Raw genomic sequence first — 12,539 nt, forward strand, 5'->3', positions numbered from 1 at the left:
ATAACCCTTCCATAATATTATTTCTTCATCAAGTCAGCATTTCTAACATTAACCATTTGATGTAAAGATCCTGTTATTTTAAGTTCATCCAAATACCTAAATAACGGGATATTTACATAAATAGCCATCCAAATTCACTATTTTTTTAAAAAACTAATATACATAAATTATATATGGTTATTTATACATTTTCAGCAGTTGGGTAGGCAACTATTTTGAATAATTAGCAAAGCGGCAACACGCCTCTTCATAGTAATTTATTTGTGGTAAGGTTAAATAATAAAGGGGTATAATCACTTTTTGCCACCGTTAAAAACTATTTACATTTGGTAACCGAAAAAGTGTATAAATTTTGCATAATTTTTGTATATAACATACAATATATATATATATATATATATATATATATATATATATACACACACAAAAGTATACAAACTTTATAAATTTTTCGGGCTAATATTTTTTCAGCGACTGTACAGTGTTATTTTTCCAATAATAAATAATAGCCTATGAATGCATTATGTAGTCCAACAGTTTGTCAACTACATGAAAAGGCGTGGAAAAAGGTATAAAAGAAATAAATATAACGCACAATACAAAATCAAACTGATATCTCCCTGAATTTTATGGTATACTTTTGTTTTCTTAATCCCTAAAGGCAGAGAGAAAATAAATCAGGAAAAAGTGTTCAAACTTCACTGTCTATTCTGTATCTCTGATGCTTCCACTTGTGAGCCACAACTTCTTTTGCACGACTAAAACAATGTCATCGCCCTCCTGCTCGGGATCTGAGGTGGAATCGGCTGATCCAACTGCTTCCCAGTGCAATGCCGATAAATGCTTCTTTACAAAGTCGATAACATGTTGTTTATCACGGATGATGACAAAACCTGTAGGTCTTAGTATGCGATCAATCTCGAGTAACAAGTCCTCACCACTGCAACCTTTCTTCTCAAGGTCAGAGAAGACGGTCCATGCATGGAGCAAATCATAGGTCCTGGGATATGTTGAGAATGCTTCACACCTGCACAAAATAAGTGTAAGCAACTAATATTACAGATGAACACCACAGCTACGAGCGTGTTCCATGCAGAAGCAGATTTAGAATTTAAGTTTCTTAGTATTGAGCTCATTATATCTTTAAATTATGGGTTTATATTTACATAAAAGATGATGACGGCAAAGTTTTGATGGGAGATGACCAAATTAAGAGGAGGTGACAGACCTACTTTCATAAACTTCTAAGTGAAGAAGGGGATCAGGATATTATACTTGGGGAATCGAGGAATGCCGACAGTCACCATGAATTAAGTAATTGTAGGGACATTGAGATCGATGAAGTCATGGAGGCAATGCGTAAAGATGAGAAGGGGCAGAGCTACCGGGCCAGACGAAATTCCGGTTGAACTGTGGAGGTGTGTGGGTAGAGCAGGCTTGGAATGACTTACTGCATTGTTTAGTGTTATATTCAAGACTAATAGAATGCCTGAAGAGTGGAGGTGGAGTACAATGGTCCCGTTGTATAAGAACAAAGGTGATGTACAGAGCTGTAACAACTATAGGGGCATCAAATTACTAAGTCATACCATGAAAGTTTGGGAGAGAGTGGTAGAAATGAGAGTGCGAAGGACGGTGTCTATTTCAGACAACCAGTTCGGGTTCATGCCGGGACGATCTACCACAGAAGCTATCCACCTTATTAGGAGGATGGTGGAACAGTACAGAGATAGGAAGAAGGATCTTCACATGGTGTTTATTGATTTGGAGAAAGCGTACGATAAGGTTCCTAGGGAGGTCTTATGGAGCTGCTTAGAGGATAAAGGGGTCCCGATTGACTATATTAGGGTGATTAAAGACATGTATGATGGAGCTAAGACTCGGGTTAGGACAATAGGAGGCGACTCTGAACACTTTCCAGTTATTACGGGGTTGCACCAAGGATCTGCGCTCAGCCCATTCCTATTTGCCCTGGTGATGGATGCACTGACTCATCATATACAAGGGGAGGTGCCATGGTGCATGTTATTTGCTGATGACATTATTCTAATTGACGAGACAAGAGGCGGCGTCAATGAGAGGCTAGAGATTTGGAGACATGCTCTTGAGTCTAAAGGTTTCAAGTTGAGCAGGACGAAGACGGAATACCTCGAGTGCAAATTTGGAGTTGGGCCGACGGAAGCGGGAGTTGAAGTGAGGCTTGACTCTCAAGTCATTCCCAAGAGAGGTAGTTTCAAGTACCTTGGATCGGTTATTCAGGGGATCGGGGAGATTGACGAGGATGTCACACACCGTATAGGGGTGGGGTGGATGAAGTGGAGGTTAGCGTCGGGAGTCTTGTGTGACAAGAAAGTGCCACCGTTACTAAAAGGTAAGTTTTATAGAGCAGTGGTTAGGCCTGCCATGTTATATGGAACTGAATGTTGGCCGGTAAAGAACTCACACATCCAGAAGATGAAAGTAGCAGAGATGAGGATGTTGAGGTGGATGTGCGGGCATACAAGGATGGATAAGATTAGGAATGAAGATATTCGAGAGAAGGTGGGTGTGGCCCCCATGGAGGACAAGATGCGGGAAGTAAGACTCAGATGGTTCGGGCACATTCAGAGGAGGAGCACTGATGCACCGGTGAGGAGGTGTGAGCGACTGGCTGTAGTGGGCACGCGGAGAGGTAGAGGACGACCTAAGAAGTATTGGGGAGAGGTGATCAGACAGGACATGGCGCGACTTAGGATTACTGAGGACATGGCCCTTGACAGGGAATTATGGAGGTCGAGCATTAAGGTTGTAGGTTAGGGAGAGTTGTGAATATTTCTACGGCACAATAGAGTGAGACTAGCCAGTTAGGAGTTAGACTAAGAATGTCATTGGTCGTCTATTGATGCAGGGCTTTACCTTCTAGTTTTACTATACCAGCCATCTATTTCGTATTTCGTATTCTGTGTTTCATATCTCTTATATATTGTTGTTATTTTATTATGCATTTTTATGGTACTAATATATCGGCTCCTGTTGTTCTTTTGAGCCGAGGGTCTCCTGGAAACAGCCTCTCTACCCTTCGGGGTAGGGGTAAGGTCTGCGTACATATTACCCTCCCCAGACCCCACTTGTGGGATTATACTGGGTCGTTGTTGTTGTTGTTGTTGTTGTTGCAGTTTTAGCAAACTTTTACACACATTTATGTATTGCACCAAAAGTACTGGATTCAAATGAACCTGATACCGAAAGGCTACATCCACCTTTGGTTCCACTGGGGAAAAAATAAGACGAATACTGATGTCAGATCTCCTCAACCACAAAAAGACTAAATCAACACTGCACCGCTACATTAGTTTTATAAAAAAATAAAGTTGGATAATGGCAAGAAAAAGTTATTACGCATTTTCAACAATGCACATTGTAACACATACCACAAGCTGATATTAAGATGTTTAGAGATATGCATTGTTTAATGTCCTAAAGTATGCTGGCATACACCTTACTAAACCAAAGACTAAAAGCGAAATTATACAAAGTAAAAAATCTTATCCACTTACCAATCGTGAGTTGTGCCAATCAAGCCTCGGTCATATACAATCTTGAGAGTGTTGGGTCCATCTTTCGATACGACGTTCATGACCCACACATTTTTGTCCTTCAGAGCAGCAGCAAATGACCCCAAGTTAGCCTTCATGTCCATGATATTTCTCAAGGTGTCTGATGAAATCTTTGGACTTAACAGACTCCAATATTGGTCTACTCTCTGCCTCCAAGTTTCCTATTGATAAGCCAAGAATGCAACGAGTTGTTAAGTTCTCAATTCTCTTACTCAATTGCAATGGAGCACTTAAGCTCGTGTGCGGAATCAAATGGTACAAGTTGACCGAGATTACTAAAAACTTACCATGTCCTTGTCAAACATTTCATTTGAATACCCAAAATCAGCAAGACGGGGAGGAGGACTAGTTAATCGAGCTGGCCAAGGAGCCAGTCCGCTTCCACCGACTTTGTGGTCATCTGAGAGAGAATATGACAATAAGGAAATTAAGGTTTTGAGGAAAACTAATAGTAATCAACTTTAAAGTTTCTTACGACCTTCAATAAACAAAAGATGTATCATTTTAATAATTAATGCAACTAAAACTTACTGCTTCATGTATATCTTAGAAAGACTACTGCAACGGTATTTCAAATGTGTCCATTCGAGAAAATACTCCATACATATTAAAAAAACACAAGAAACATGCAGTTATGAGGTCCATCAACCTATGTGGGACCCTTTAAGAAAATTAAAATAAAATATCACAACTTCAAATTGCTTAAGTCGCAATCACAAACTAGCCCTCAAAATTAGTCAAAAATAGATAATCCAAATCAGGGTAGAAAAACAATTTAGAGCACAGAATTCAAGCCAGAACTGGTGTTTTGCAGTTAGCTGGAGACTCATTTACTATATTATGCTATTATTTCCAAACTCTTTGGTCATGAAATGAACTTTAGAAGAGCCGACTGAACTAGCTTGCTATTGAGGCATAGTTGTGTTATAGTTGTTGTACTAGGGGACACTAAAAGAAAGATAGACAAGAGGGGTAAGCACTTACGTTCAGAATAAGGTGTTATGCATGGTTCCATATTCACACCCCAAACAGCATCGGGATCATCATCAGACCGACAGAGCGGTGGTTGGGTACCAGGAGGTCTTTCCATGTAACAATCATTGTTTAGAGGCTTTTGCCAAATGACAGTTTGGTTCCTTTTCGCTGCAATTCTCCAGCACATGCGTTCGACAAGTGCACTCATCTCTCTCCATATTCTTAAATCCTCTTCATCCTGTGCATATGCTTCAGGGGATGAGTACGCAAAATAGCCTCCGGGTCTAAGTACTCTATCGAGCTCAAGGAGGAGGATCCCATCCCTTTGAAGCCAATCAATCCTACAACGAGAACAGTGAGCAAATTCAAATGACCTGCTTGGATACGGAAGCCTTTTTGTTCCAAGGACACCAAGATATGCAGGAATTCCTCTCTCTAAGGCAAACTGGATTTGGTTCTGATGCACATCGTTTGGTGCCAAGGACATTGCTATGATATCAGAGGATAGAAGATAACCACCAAAACTGGCCACACCGCAACCAACATCAAACACTGTGCGTATCCTTCCCTCATTGTTCAAGTTATCGTTTGAAAAGTTCAGCATCTGCAGTTTATCATTTCGTAATGGCTAATTACTTAGTTCTTTTTTTTTTTTACCTTTCTGCAAATATCTGAGAAAAATAGAAGAAGTCCTTACATTTGCAATCGAGGCAATGTACTTATCCGCTCCATAGTGAAAGTGAGTGCCTCCACCAGGAAATATTATCTTTTCACCCTTAACAACCATCCAATTCTGGTCAGATTTCTCATGTGCAAGGTGCGTATGAGGAATGTTCACTTTCCAAACCTCATCTCTACTTCTTGGCCACTTAATTGGCACCTATAACAGGGAGAAATAAGAAATTTAACTGTCTGTTAAAAGGAAAAATGTAAAACTGGTAATATGTCTAGTGTTAACTTCACTACAGCTTCAGCATCTTCACCTTGTATCCAGGAGGAGGAGGAATCAGACAATTGAAACGTCTTTCGGGTAAGGGGCAATGTCTTTCATAGTGCTCCATCAATGACAAATCCAACTTTAATCTCATTTGATATATGAGATGTCTGTCTAGACACGGAATTAGTTCTGAATGGCGATCATCACAAACCTTCAAATTCAAAGACCAGCAAAAAATTAACAAGGCAAACAAAGTAAGCAACCAAACTTTGTGACTTAATATCAGGCCGTGAAATGAAGAAAGAAGACTTACTGGGAAGCTCTTAGGGATGATGACACCGTCACCATCTTCCAGTGCAAACTTCTCGTCTTGCCTGCTGCTGAGATCAGAGTTGTCATCCCCACCCAAATAAGATGATCCCAATTTCCTCAAACGGCTGCCATACTCAAGAGCTGACTCACCATTGCTCTTGGATCCGAAATACATGTACAGGAAAACAACGAGGACTGCCCCAATACCTACAGAAGTCAACAACCGCTTCTTCTGCGCTCCATCTGACCTCCCTCGCATCATTTGGGTAGTTTGTTGTGTCCGCAAATTAACTTCTCTCTTTTCTACTTCAGCTCTTTGAAATCATAATTGTCTAAACAAGGGAAGAATTGGAACCAAGTTTCCAAATTTAGGAGATTGAACAACTTTGACTCTCACAACAAATGGATCTATAACATTGAGTAAGCAACCTATGAAATCAAATGCATGAACCGTCAGAACTAATCAAGTAGTGTAGGCCGGAAAAAAAAAGAACGAAAAACAAAAAAGATCAACTCACGCAGAAAAATTGCATAACATATTAAGGTTGGCAGCAGTCTTAGAAAGCTAGTGCAACACATTTTAGCACCACTCACTCAAAATGCCAACTTTGTGAACAAATTCTGTACTATGAGGATTCAACATGAGTTGGTAAGTTTTATATTGGCTGTCAGCCTACCGCAACCCTCCTATTTTATCCGAGCTTGTGACCGGCAATGTAAGCAAGCTCACACAGTTTCAAAATTAACATACTAACAAGACTAAAACCTATTAATAATTTAATATATTTGGCTAAGCTTATAAGCTGGTCAAACTGGCTTATAAGCACTTTTTGGCTTATCTACGCGTTTGGTAAAATTAAAAGTGCTTATAAGCCAAAAGCCATAAGTTGGTCTCCCCCAACTTATCAAATTTCAGCTTATAAGCACTTTAAGTTTGACCAAAATATTTACTATTCTATCCCTAAAATACTTCTTTTAAAATAAAACTCTTTGTATACCCAGTTCTTCAGCTACTTATTATTAATTTCAGCACTTTTATCCAAACGCGTAACTGCTTATTTTTTAAATCAGCTTCAGCATTTAAAAGTGCTTTTCAGCACCTAATGCTTATCAGCTATTCTAAATCAGCTAAGCCAAACGGGCTCATTGTCATTAATATTACTATTACTTAATATATAAAACTTATTTTTTACTTCATTTTTATTTGGTATGATAATGACATGAGTTGAGCTTAAACGAAGAAGCATGGTCAGTGAAAATCAAAAGGGATAACAGAGGCATTTCTTTTACAATTTTCATGAATCTCAACTCTAATTACTGCCCCTTAGGATCCATAACCTTAAAAATCAATTGTTGAAATTCTGAAATTCAAGCTTGTATAGTTGTCATTGCATTGTTAAAGAAAACCACACAGTTCGATTCGAGTGCGAATCACTTAGTTATTGCACACCTATGCGTGTAATCAATCATAAGCAATTTTATAAACCAAGTGTAGATCATTATTGAAAGAATATATATTAACTACAGTAGCATTTACTTTTAAAGGAACACTTTTACTCAGTATTTTCCATACTAAATGATGAATCAAAACCAAAATTTCATGAAAATATAATGTAATGCCAAAGTCTAAAAACAAAATATTTTTCTTTAGTTTCGAAAAAACATAAAAGAGTACCTATATGAATCACTAAAACATAATATGAAACACAGATCTGAATATGGAATCATATACTGAAGAATTTATGATTTACAAACAGAGATCACCAAAAAAAAAACTTAATCTTTGCATTCAAAGGGGAATAATTAACTACAGCAAAAAAGAGAAAACGACACCTTTTTAAGTGCTTGAGTTGCATCATTCGTTTATATATCAAATAAAATTACTATAATTAGAGCAAAGAGGAGCTTTTATATTAAAAACAGCAAAAATTCAATTAGATCCAAGAAAAAAAATAACTTACAAGATTGGAGTAGGGATTTGTACGGATCTGAATTTGGAAAAAATTGAGAAGAGGATTGGGGAACAAGGAGGGAACCCAAATAAATGTAGAGAAGGGTTCTAGAGATCTGATGAGTGGGAAAAAGTTGGTATAAAAAAGGAATGGATATATGAAGAGAGAGAAGGGGCGAGTGTGTATGTGTGTGCGCGCGTGTGCGTGTTTTTTCAGAGGAATAAATGGAGAGAGAGAGTGACGGTGGATTAGATCTGAGATTTTGTAGTGTGAAAACTTTTGGGAATTCTTTTGCTAAATTGCCATTTTTGTATATGACGTGGACCCGTGGCACGAAGCTTAAACAAAAAATGAAAATTTTTGAAATTTGTAATTCTAATAGCCTGTTTGGCCAAGCTTCTCAGAGAAAAACACTTTTTTTTCCTAATTTGAGGTGTTTGGCCAAGCTTATTTGGGAAAAAAAATACTTTTGGGAAGAAGCAGAAGCAGAAAAAAGTAGGTTCTTTCCAAAAGCAGAAGCAGAAGTAGTTTTGGCTTTTTTTCTTACCTAAAATACCCTTAACAAAATATAGTATATACCAAAATAACCCTTAAATCTAATACTTAGGATATTAATTTATAAATATTTCTTCTTATTTTTAGGAAAACTTTCTAATATACAGTGACTTTAGGGGTGAATGCTTTTATATTTGTTGAAGGAATTTTAATATATTTAATTTATATTAAAAGAATTAAGTACTTTTAAATTTTATTTTCATATTTTACTTAAATAAAATAAATTTTTTTAATTATTGCATGTAATAACAAAATTTTGATATTATTTATTTACTTATAATATTAATTATTAAGTAAATCTATTCATGTCCTTAATCGTAATTTGACACTTAAAAGCACTTTCTAAAAAGCTTGGCCAAACACAAATTATTTCTCAAAAGTGCTTTTCAGACTGATTAGCCAAACACAAATTCAAAAGTACTTTTGAAAAAAACACTTCTCAAAACAAGCTGATTTCTCCAACTTGGCCAAACAGGCTATAAATAAGTGAAAAGGGGGCCAAATTATTTGTGTGGTTATAAAAGATTCTCATTAAGGGTACAATTGAAAGTTTAAGCTAAATTATTTCCAAATTTAAAAAGGGGTCATTCTTTTTGGAACAGACCAAAAAGGAAATAGGTTCACATAAACTGGAATGGGGGAGTAATTTTTTTTCTCTTTTTGTATAATTGTGGTGTTCGAGTTAAATTGCATGCTAAATCACGAGATACTTAGGGAAAAAAAATTAACTTCATTTTTCCACTTTTTTGGTCATTTTCTATTCGGTGTTCAATATCCGCATTAGAACTCAACTAAATCCAGATTCAAGCTGTAGAATCCCAGATTAGGGGGTAAAATACTCTCTAACAAAGGCAACTATTTAACTCAGAGCTTGAATCCGAGACCTTTGGTTAAGGATGATGGGTATTTACCGCTCCATCATAATCCTTGTTGGTTCCTTTTTGGACATTTTTTTTCAGATGAAAATCCTTTTTTTTTTAAACCTTTGCAATGAAAAACTCTAAAAGGAACAATTTAGGAAAACTAAAAGGAAAGCCGAAAAGTTTTAAATCATATATATATATATATATATATATATATATATATATATATATATATATATATATATATGTGTGTGTGTGTGTGTGTGTAAGCTTATTCACATTTTTGGATGAGTAAGTTGCACGAATTAGAGTGAAAGGAAATGATCCCGTTTAATTTGACTAGAAAAAAATGTCTTTATAAGGATTTCCTTATTTCATTTTGCCCGTGATATATTTTATTAATCTCTCGTAGAAATGGTCATACAATCTAAAAGATTTTAAGTTATATACACACATAGCGTATCCAGAATTTTAATACTATGGGTGTACTTTATCTTTAAGATAGATATTTGGTTTCATTATAAAATTTTAATACCATGGGTGCACGAGTCATGAGTACTTTATTTTTAGGAATTTCAAAGCTTTTGTACTCAAAAGAATGATTAAGGGAAGAAAATAAAAAAGGCGTAGGCAAAAGGGAATTTTTTGTACAAAAGTAAAAAGATGTATTTATTTGTTAATTGAAAAGAAAGAAAGGGCATAGGGATATGTTGTTAATTGTAAAGGGTGTGGAAAATTGGTAATTTATTTATTGTAACTAATTATAAAAGGAATTAATTAAAAAGAATTATGTGGGGATCGAACCCTGACCTTGGGGACAAAAAGGAGATAAGAGGAGCACTTAGTCACCAATGCCCCAAACCAATCACTTGAGCATGGGTGATCACAAATATATTTCACCATATAATTGAAAAAATTAGTATTTTATACATAGCCTAGGGAGGGAAGAATGGGTGCATGTACCCCACCCCCCTCCACGTAAATTCGTCTCTGTATACACAGCCAATATAAGAAATTTTTACACATCAAGTTATCTTTACATGTTATAACAGATAATTTATTTTATTTGAAGAGTAATAATTTCACATTTTAAAAAAATTTACCTATAAACATCCTTTTAGTTATCTGATAATATAAAATTCTTCGCACGTAAATGATTTAAACTCAATCTAAAAACATTTATAATGAGTGATACATTTCCCCGAACTAGAGTAAAACATAAACATCAAAGCCCGTCGGAGGTTTTCAATTGGGCCGGGTCACCATATCGAGCCGGTCACAGTCCAATAAAGTTTTGGGCTCAGAACATATTGGACCTGTTAAAAGGTCCAATCCAAAAGGGAAATCAGAATAATGCCTTTTTTTGGAGGATTTGCATCTATACCCCTTTTTGTGTCACGTTTTAACTTATACCCGCTTTGCAAAAAAAGTTGCAAGCATACCCACTTTTTGCGTAAACTTCAGGCATACGGGCCTGAAGTAGCAAAGGCAATCACGCAAACTTCAGCATTCTAGTAGACGGGCCTGAAGTTGTTTGTAATTACTGAACTTAAGCATTCTACTAACTGAAGTTTTGTTCTCTATTTTCTGAACTTCAGCATATTTTAGCTGAAGTTATTCGCGTAAACTTAGTGTTGACTAAAGTTTTTGTTTGTAATTGCTGAACTTAAGCATTCTACTAGCTGAAGTTTTGTTCTTTATTTGCTGAACTTCAGCATATTTTAGCTGAAGTTTGAACTTGTGCACTATATTTGCATAATCTCAGCTCCAGTTCTCCATTTGAGGTCTCTGTCAAATCTACATTGCATAATGCAAAAGAACCATCAGTAAAGAATGAATAGTCATTAACGAGGGGAGTAGTAGTTATTTTGTAGGAAGGACTAGTAACATAATTAATGTAACGTAACATACCCAGGGTAGTATGGGGTAGGAAGGAAAAAGCATCGCCTTGGTCAGCTAGGCAAAACATGAGAGTTTCATTTGCGGAAGAGGAAAAGAAACGAGGAAGAAAGGAGCGCAGGAAGAAGGAGGCACCTGAAGTTGTAAAAATTAGAGTATAGGTTAAATAATTTTAAAAATATGGGTATGGGTTAAATGGGGGCGACCAAATAGGGCGCCCCGTGCAATTTTTACCTTTTTTATAGAAAGAAAAGGTAAAGGAAAAATTAACTTAAATAGTCGTTCATCCAACCGCTTGGTTTAAAAATAGTTGAAGAATATATAATATATGTCTAATTCGTGTAATATACGTGTATTACCATATATAATTAGTATATAATCTATATAAATTGGTTTTTAAAAAAGGTAAAATAATAAATTTGGCTGAATATTCATGTAAAAATTGTGATTTCTTTATCTTATGCATCATGCTTAAGGTATAGTTGAAGTGGCTCCGATTATATATTTGTTTGAGATTATAGGACATTGATAAGACGTCGTTTCAGTGACTTTGGATAATTCCCCTGCCAATAAAAATATGCATAATATATTAAAAGAACATCATAATTTGCAAAAGGACTTGTTATGCAATGACTAGTTCTTCCATTTGCGTTATTCCACTCATATTTTTGTAATTGATTGTTCAAGAGGGGATCTGTGTAACACTATCAGTCTCAAGGCCGGGCCAAATAAAGAAATAGGGTTGCGATAGATTGGCAAGTGGAAACTAACACAGAATGTACCAATTCGTGATAAATCTTCGTAATATCGTGGATGAGACAAAAAACATTTGCCTACTGCTGGCACATAAGCTTCGGATGAATCCCACATTTTATACCACTTGCAGTGGCCTTGGAGGGCTAACCACAGTAGTCTTTTATGTGATTCTAGCTTGTGAAAGCAAACTTCAGGGAGTATATTCACTGGAGATGAAATATGTGGAAAAATTAGAGGAGTATGGGTATTTGTTGCTCACTAGAAAATTGTGGCAAAAATAATCATATTCTTCTTTTAATGGCAAAGGGAGGATTTCAGCATATATATATACGGGTAAAATCGGGTTGCCATTATTTCGAGATCAGAGAACTACATCGAGGGTCAGCCTCGTAATGGATCAGGCCTGAGCACGAAGACAAGGTACCGAGTTCGGAGATCAAGGTACCCATCGAGATCGAGGTCCCCGACGATCGAGACCAGATATGATCAGCTTCGAGCGGAACGCAATAACGGAAAGGTGAAATATCCATAGCCGATCGGAGATCAAGGTGGAAATCTCGGAACAGATCAAATCAAGAGCGGTTATTTGTATTAATCATGGGATTTACTTCCATAATTAGAATTTTACCACATTTAAGATTCCTCTAGTATATAAAGAGGGGTCCCCATCATTTGTAAACATCTTATATTCACG

General features: G+C 36.4%; 1 protein-coding gene across 2 annotated transcripts; it reads right to left on the minus strand.

Annotated features, from left to right (window-relative positions):
* Positions 1-430: 430 nt before the first annotated feature.
* On the minus strand, positions 431-7,919 carry LOC104216612 (probable methyltransferase PMT3). Of its 2 annotated transcripts, none has more exons than XM_070155881.1 (8): positions 7,782-7,919; positions 5,822-6,249; positions 5,555-5,719; positions 5,269-5,451; positions 4,581-5,175; positions 3,884-3,996; positions 3,537-3,757; positions 431-1,027 (listed from the first exon to the last, which is right to left on the minus strand). In XM_070155881.1, the coding sequence occupies exons 2-8, from the start codon at positions 6,080-6,082 to the stop codon at positions 706-708; spliced, it is 1,860 nt and encodes a 619-aa protein (XP_070011982.1). In that variant the 5' UTR covers positions 6,083-6,249; positions 7,782-7,919; the 3' UTR covers positions 431-705. The 2 variants fall into 2 exon arrangements, with proteins under 2 accessions (XP_070011982.1, XP_070011983.1); XM_070155882.1 differs by having other exon boundaries at positions 5,822-6,152; positions 7,782-7,908.
* Between the last annotated feature and the right edge of the window lie 4,620 nt (positions 7,920-12,539).

The sequence above is a fragment of the Nicotiana sylvestris genome, chromosome 9, assembly GCF_000393655.2.
Source record: "Nicotiana sylvestris chromosome 9, ASM39365v2, whole genome shotgun sequence".
Taxonomy (NCBI): Eukaryota; Viridiplantae; Streptophyta; class Magnoliopsida; order Solanales; family Solanaceae; genus Nicotiana; species Nicotiana sylvestris.

Bases quoted from the DNA above. Each gene is read 5' to 3' on its own strand.
- LOC104216612 (XM_070155881.1), bottom strand. From the start codon at position 6,082: ATGATGCGAGGGAGGTCAGATGGAGCGCAGAAGAAGCGGTTGTTGACT. The intron at 5,452-5,554 runs GTGAAGATGCTG...TCCCTGTTATAG, and splicing joins CTCCTCCTCCTGGATACAAG to GTGCCAATTAAGTGGCCAAG. The intron at 5,176-5,268 runs GTAAGGACTTCT...GATAAACTGCAG, and splicing joins ACATTGCCTCGATTGCAAAT to ATGCTGAACTTTTCAAACGA.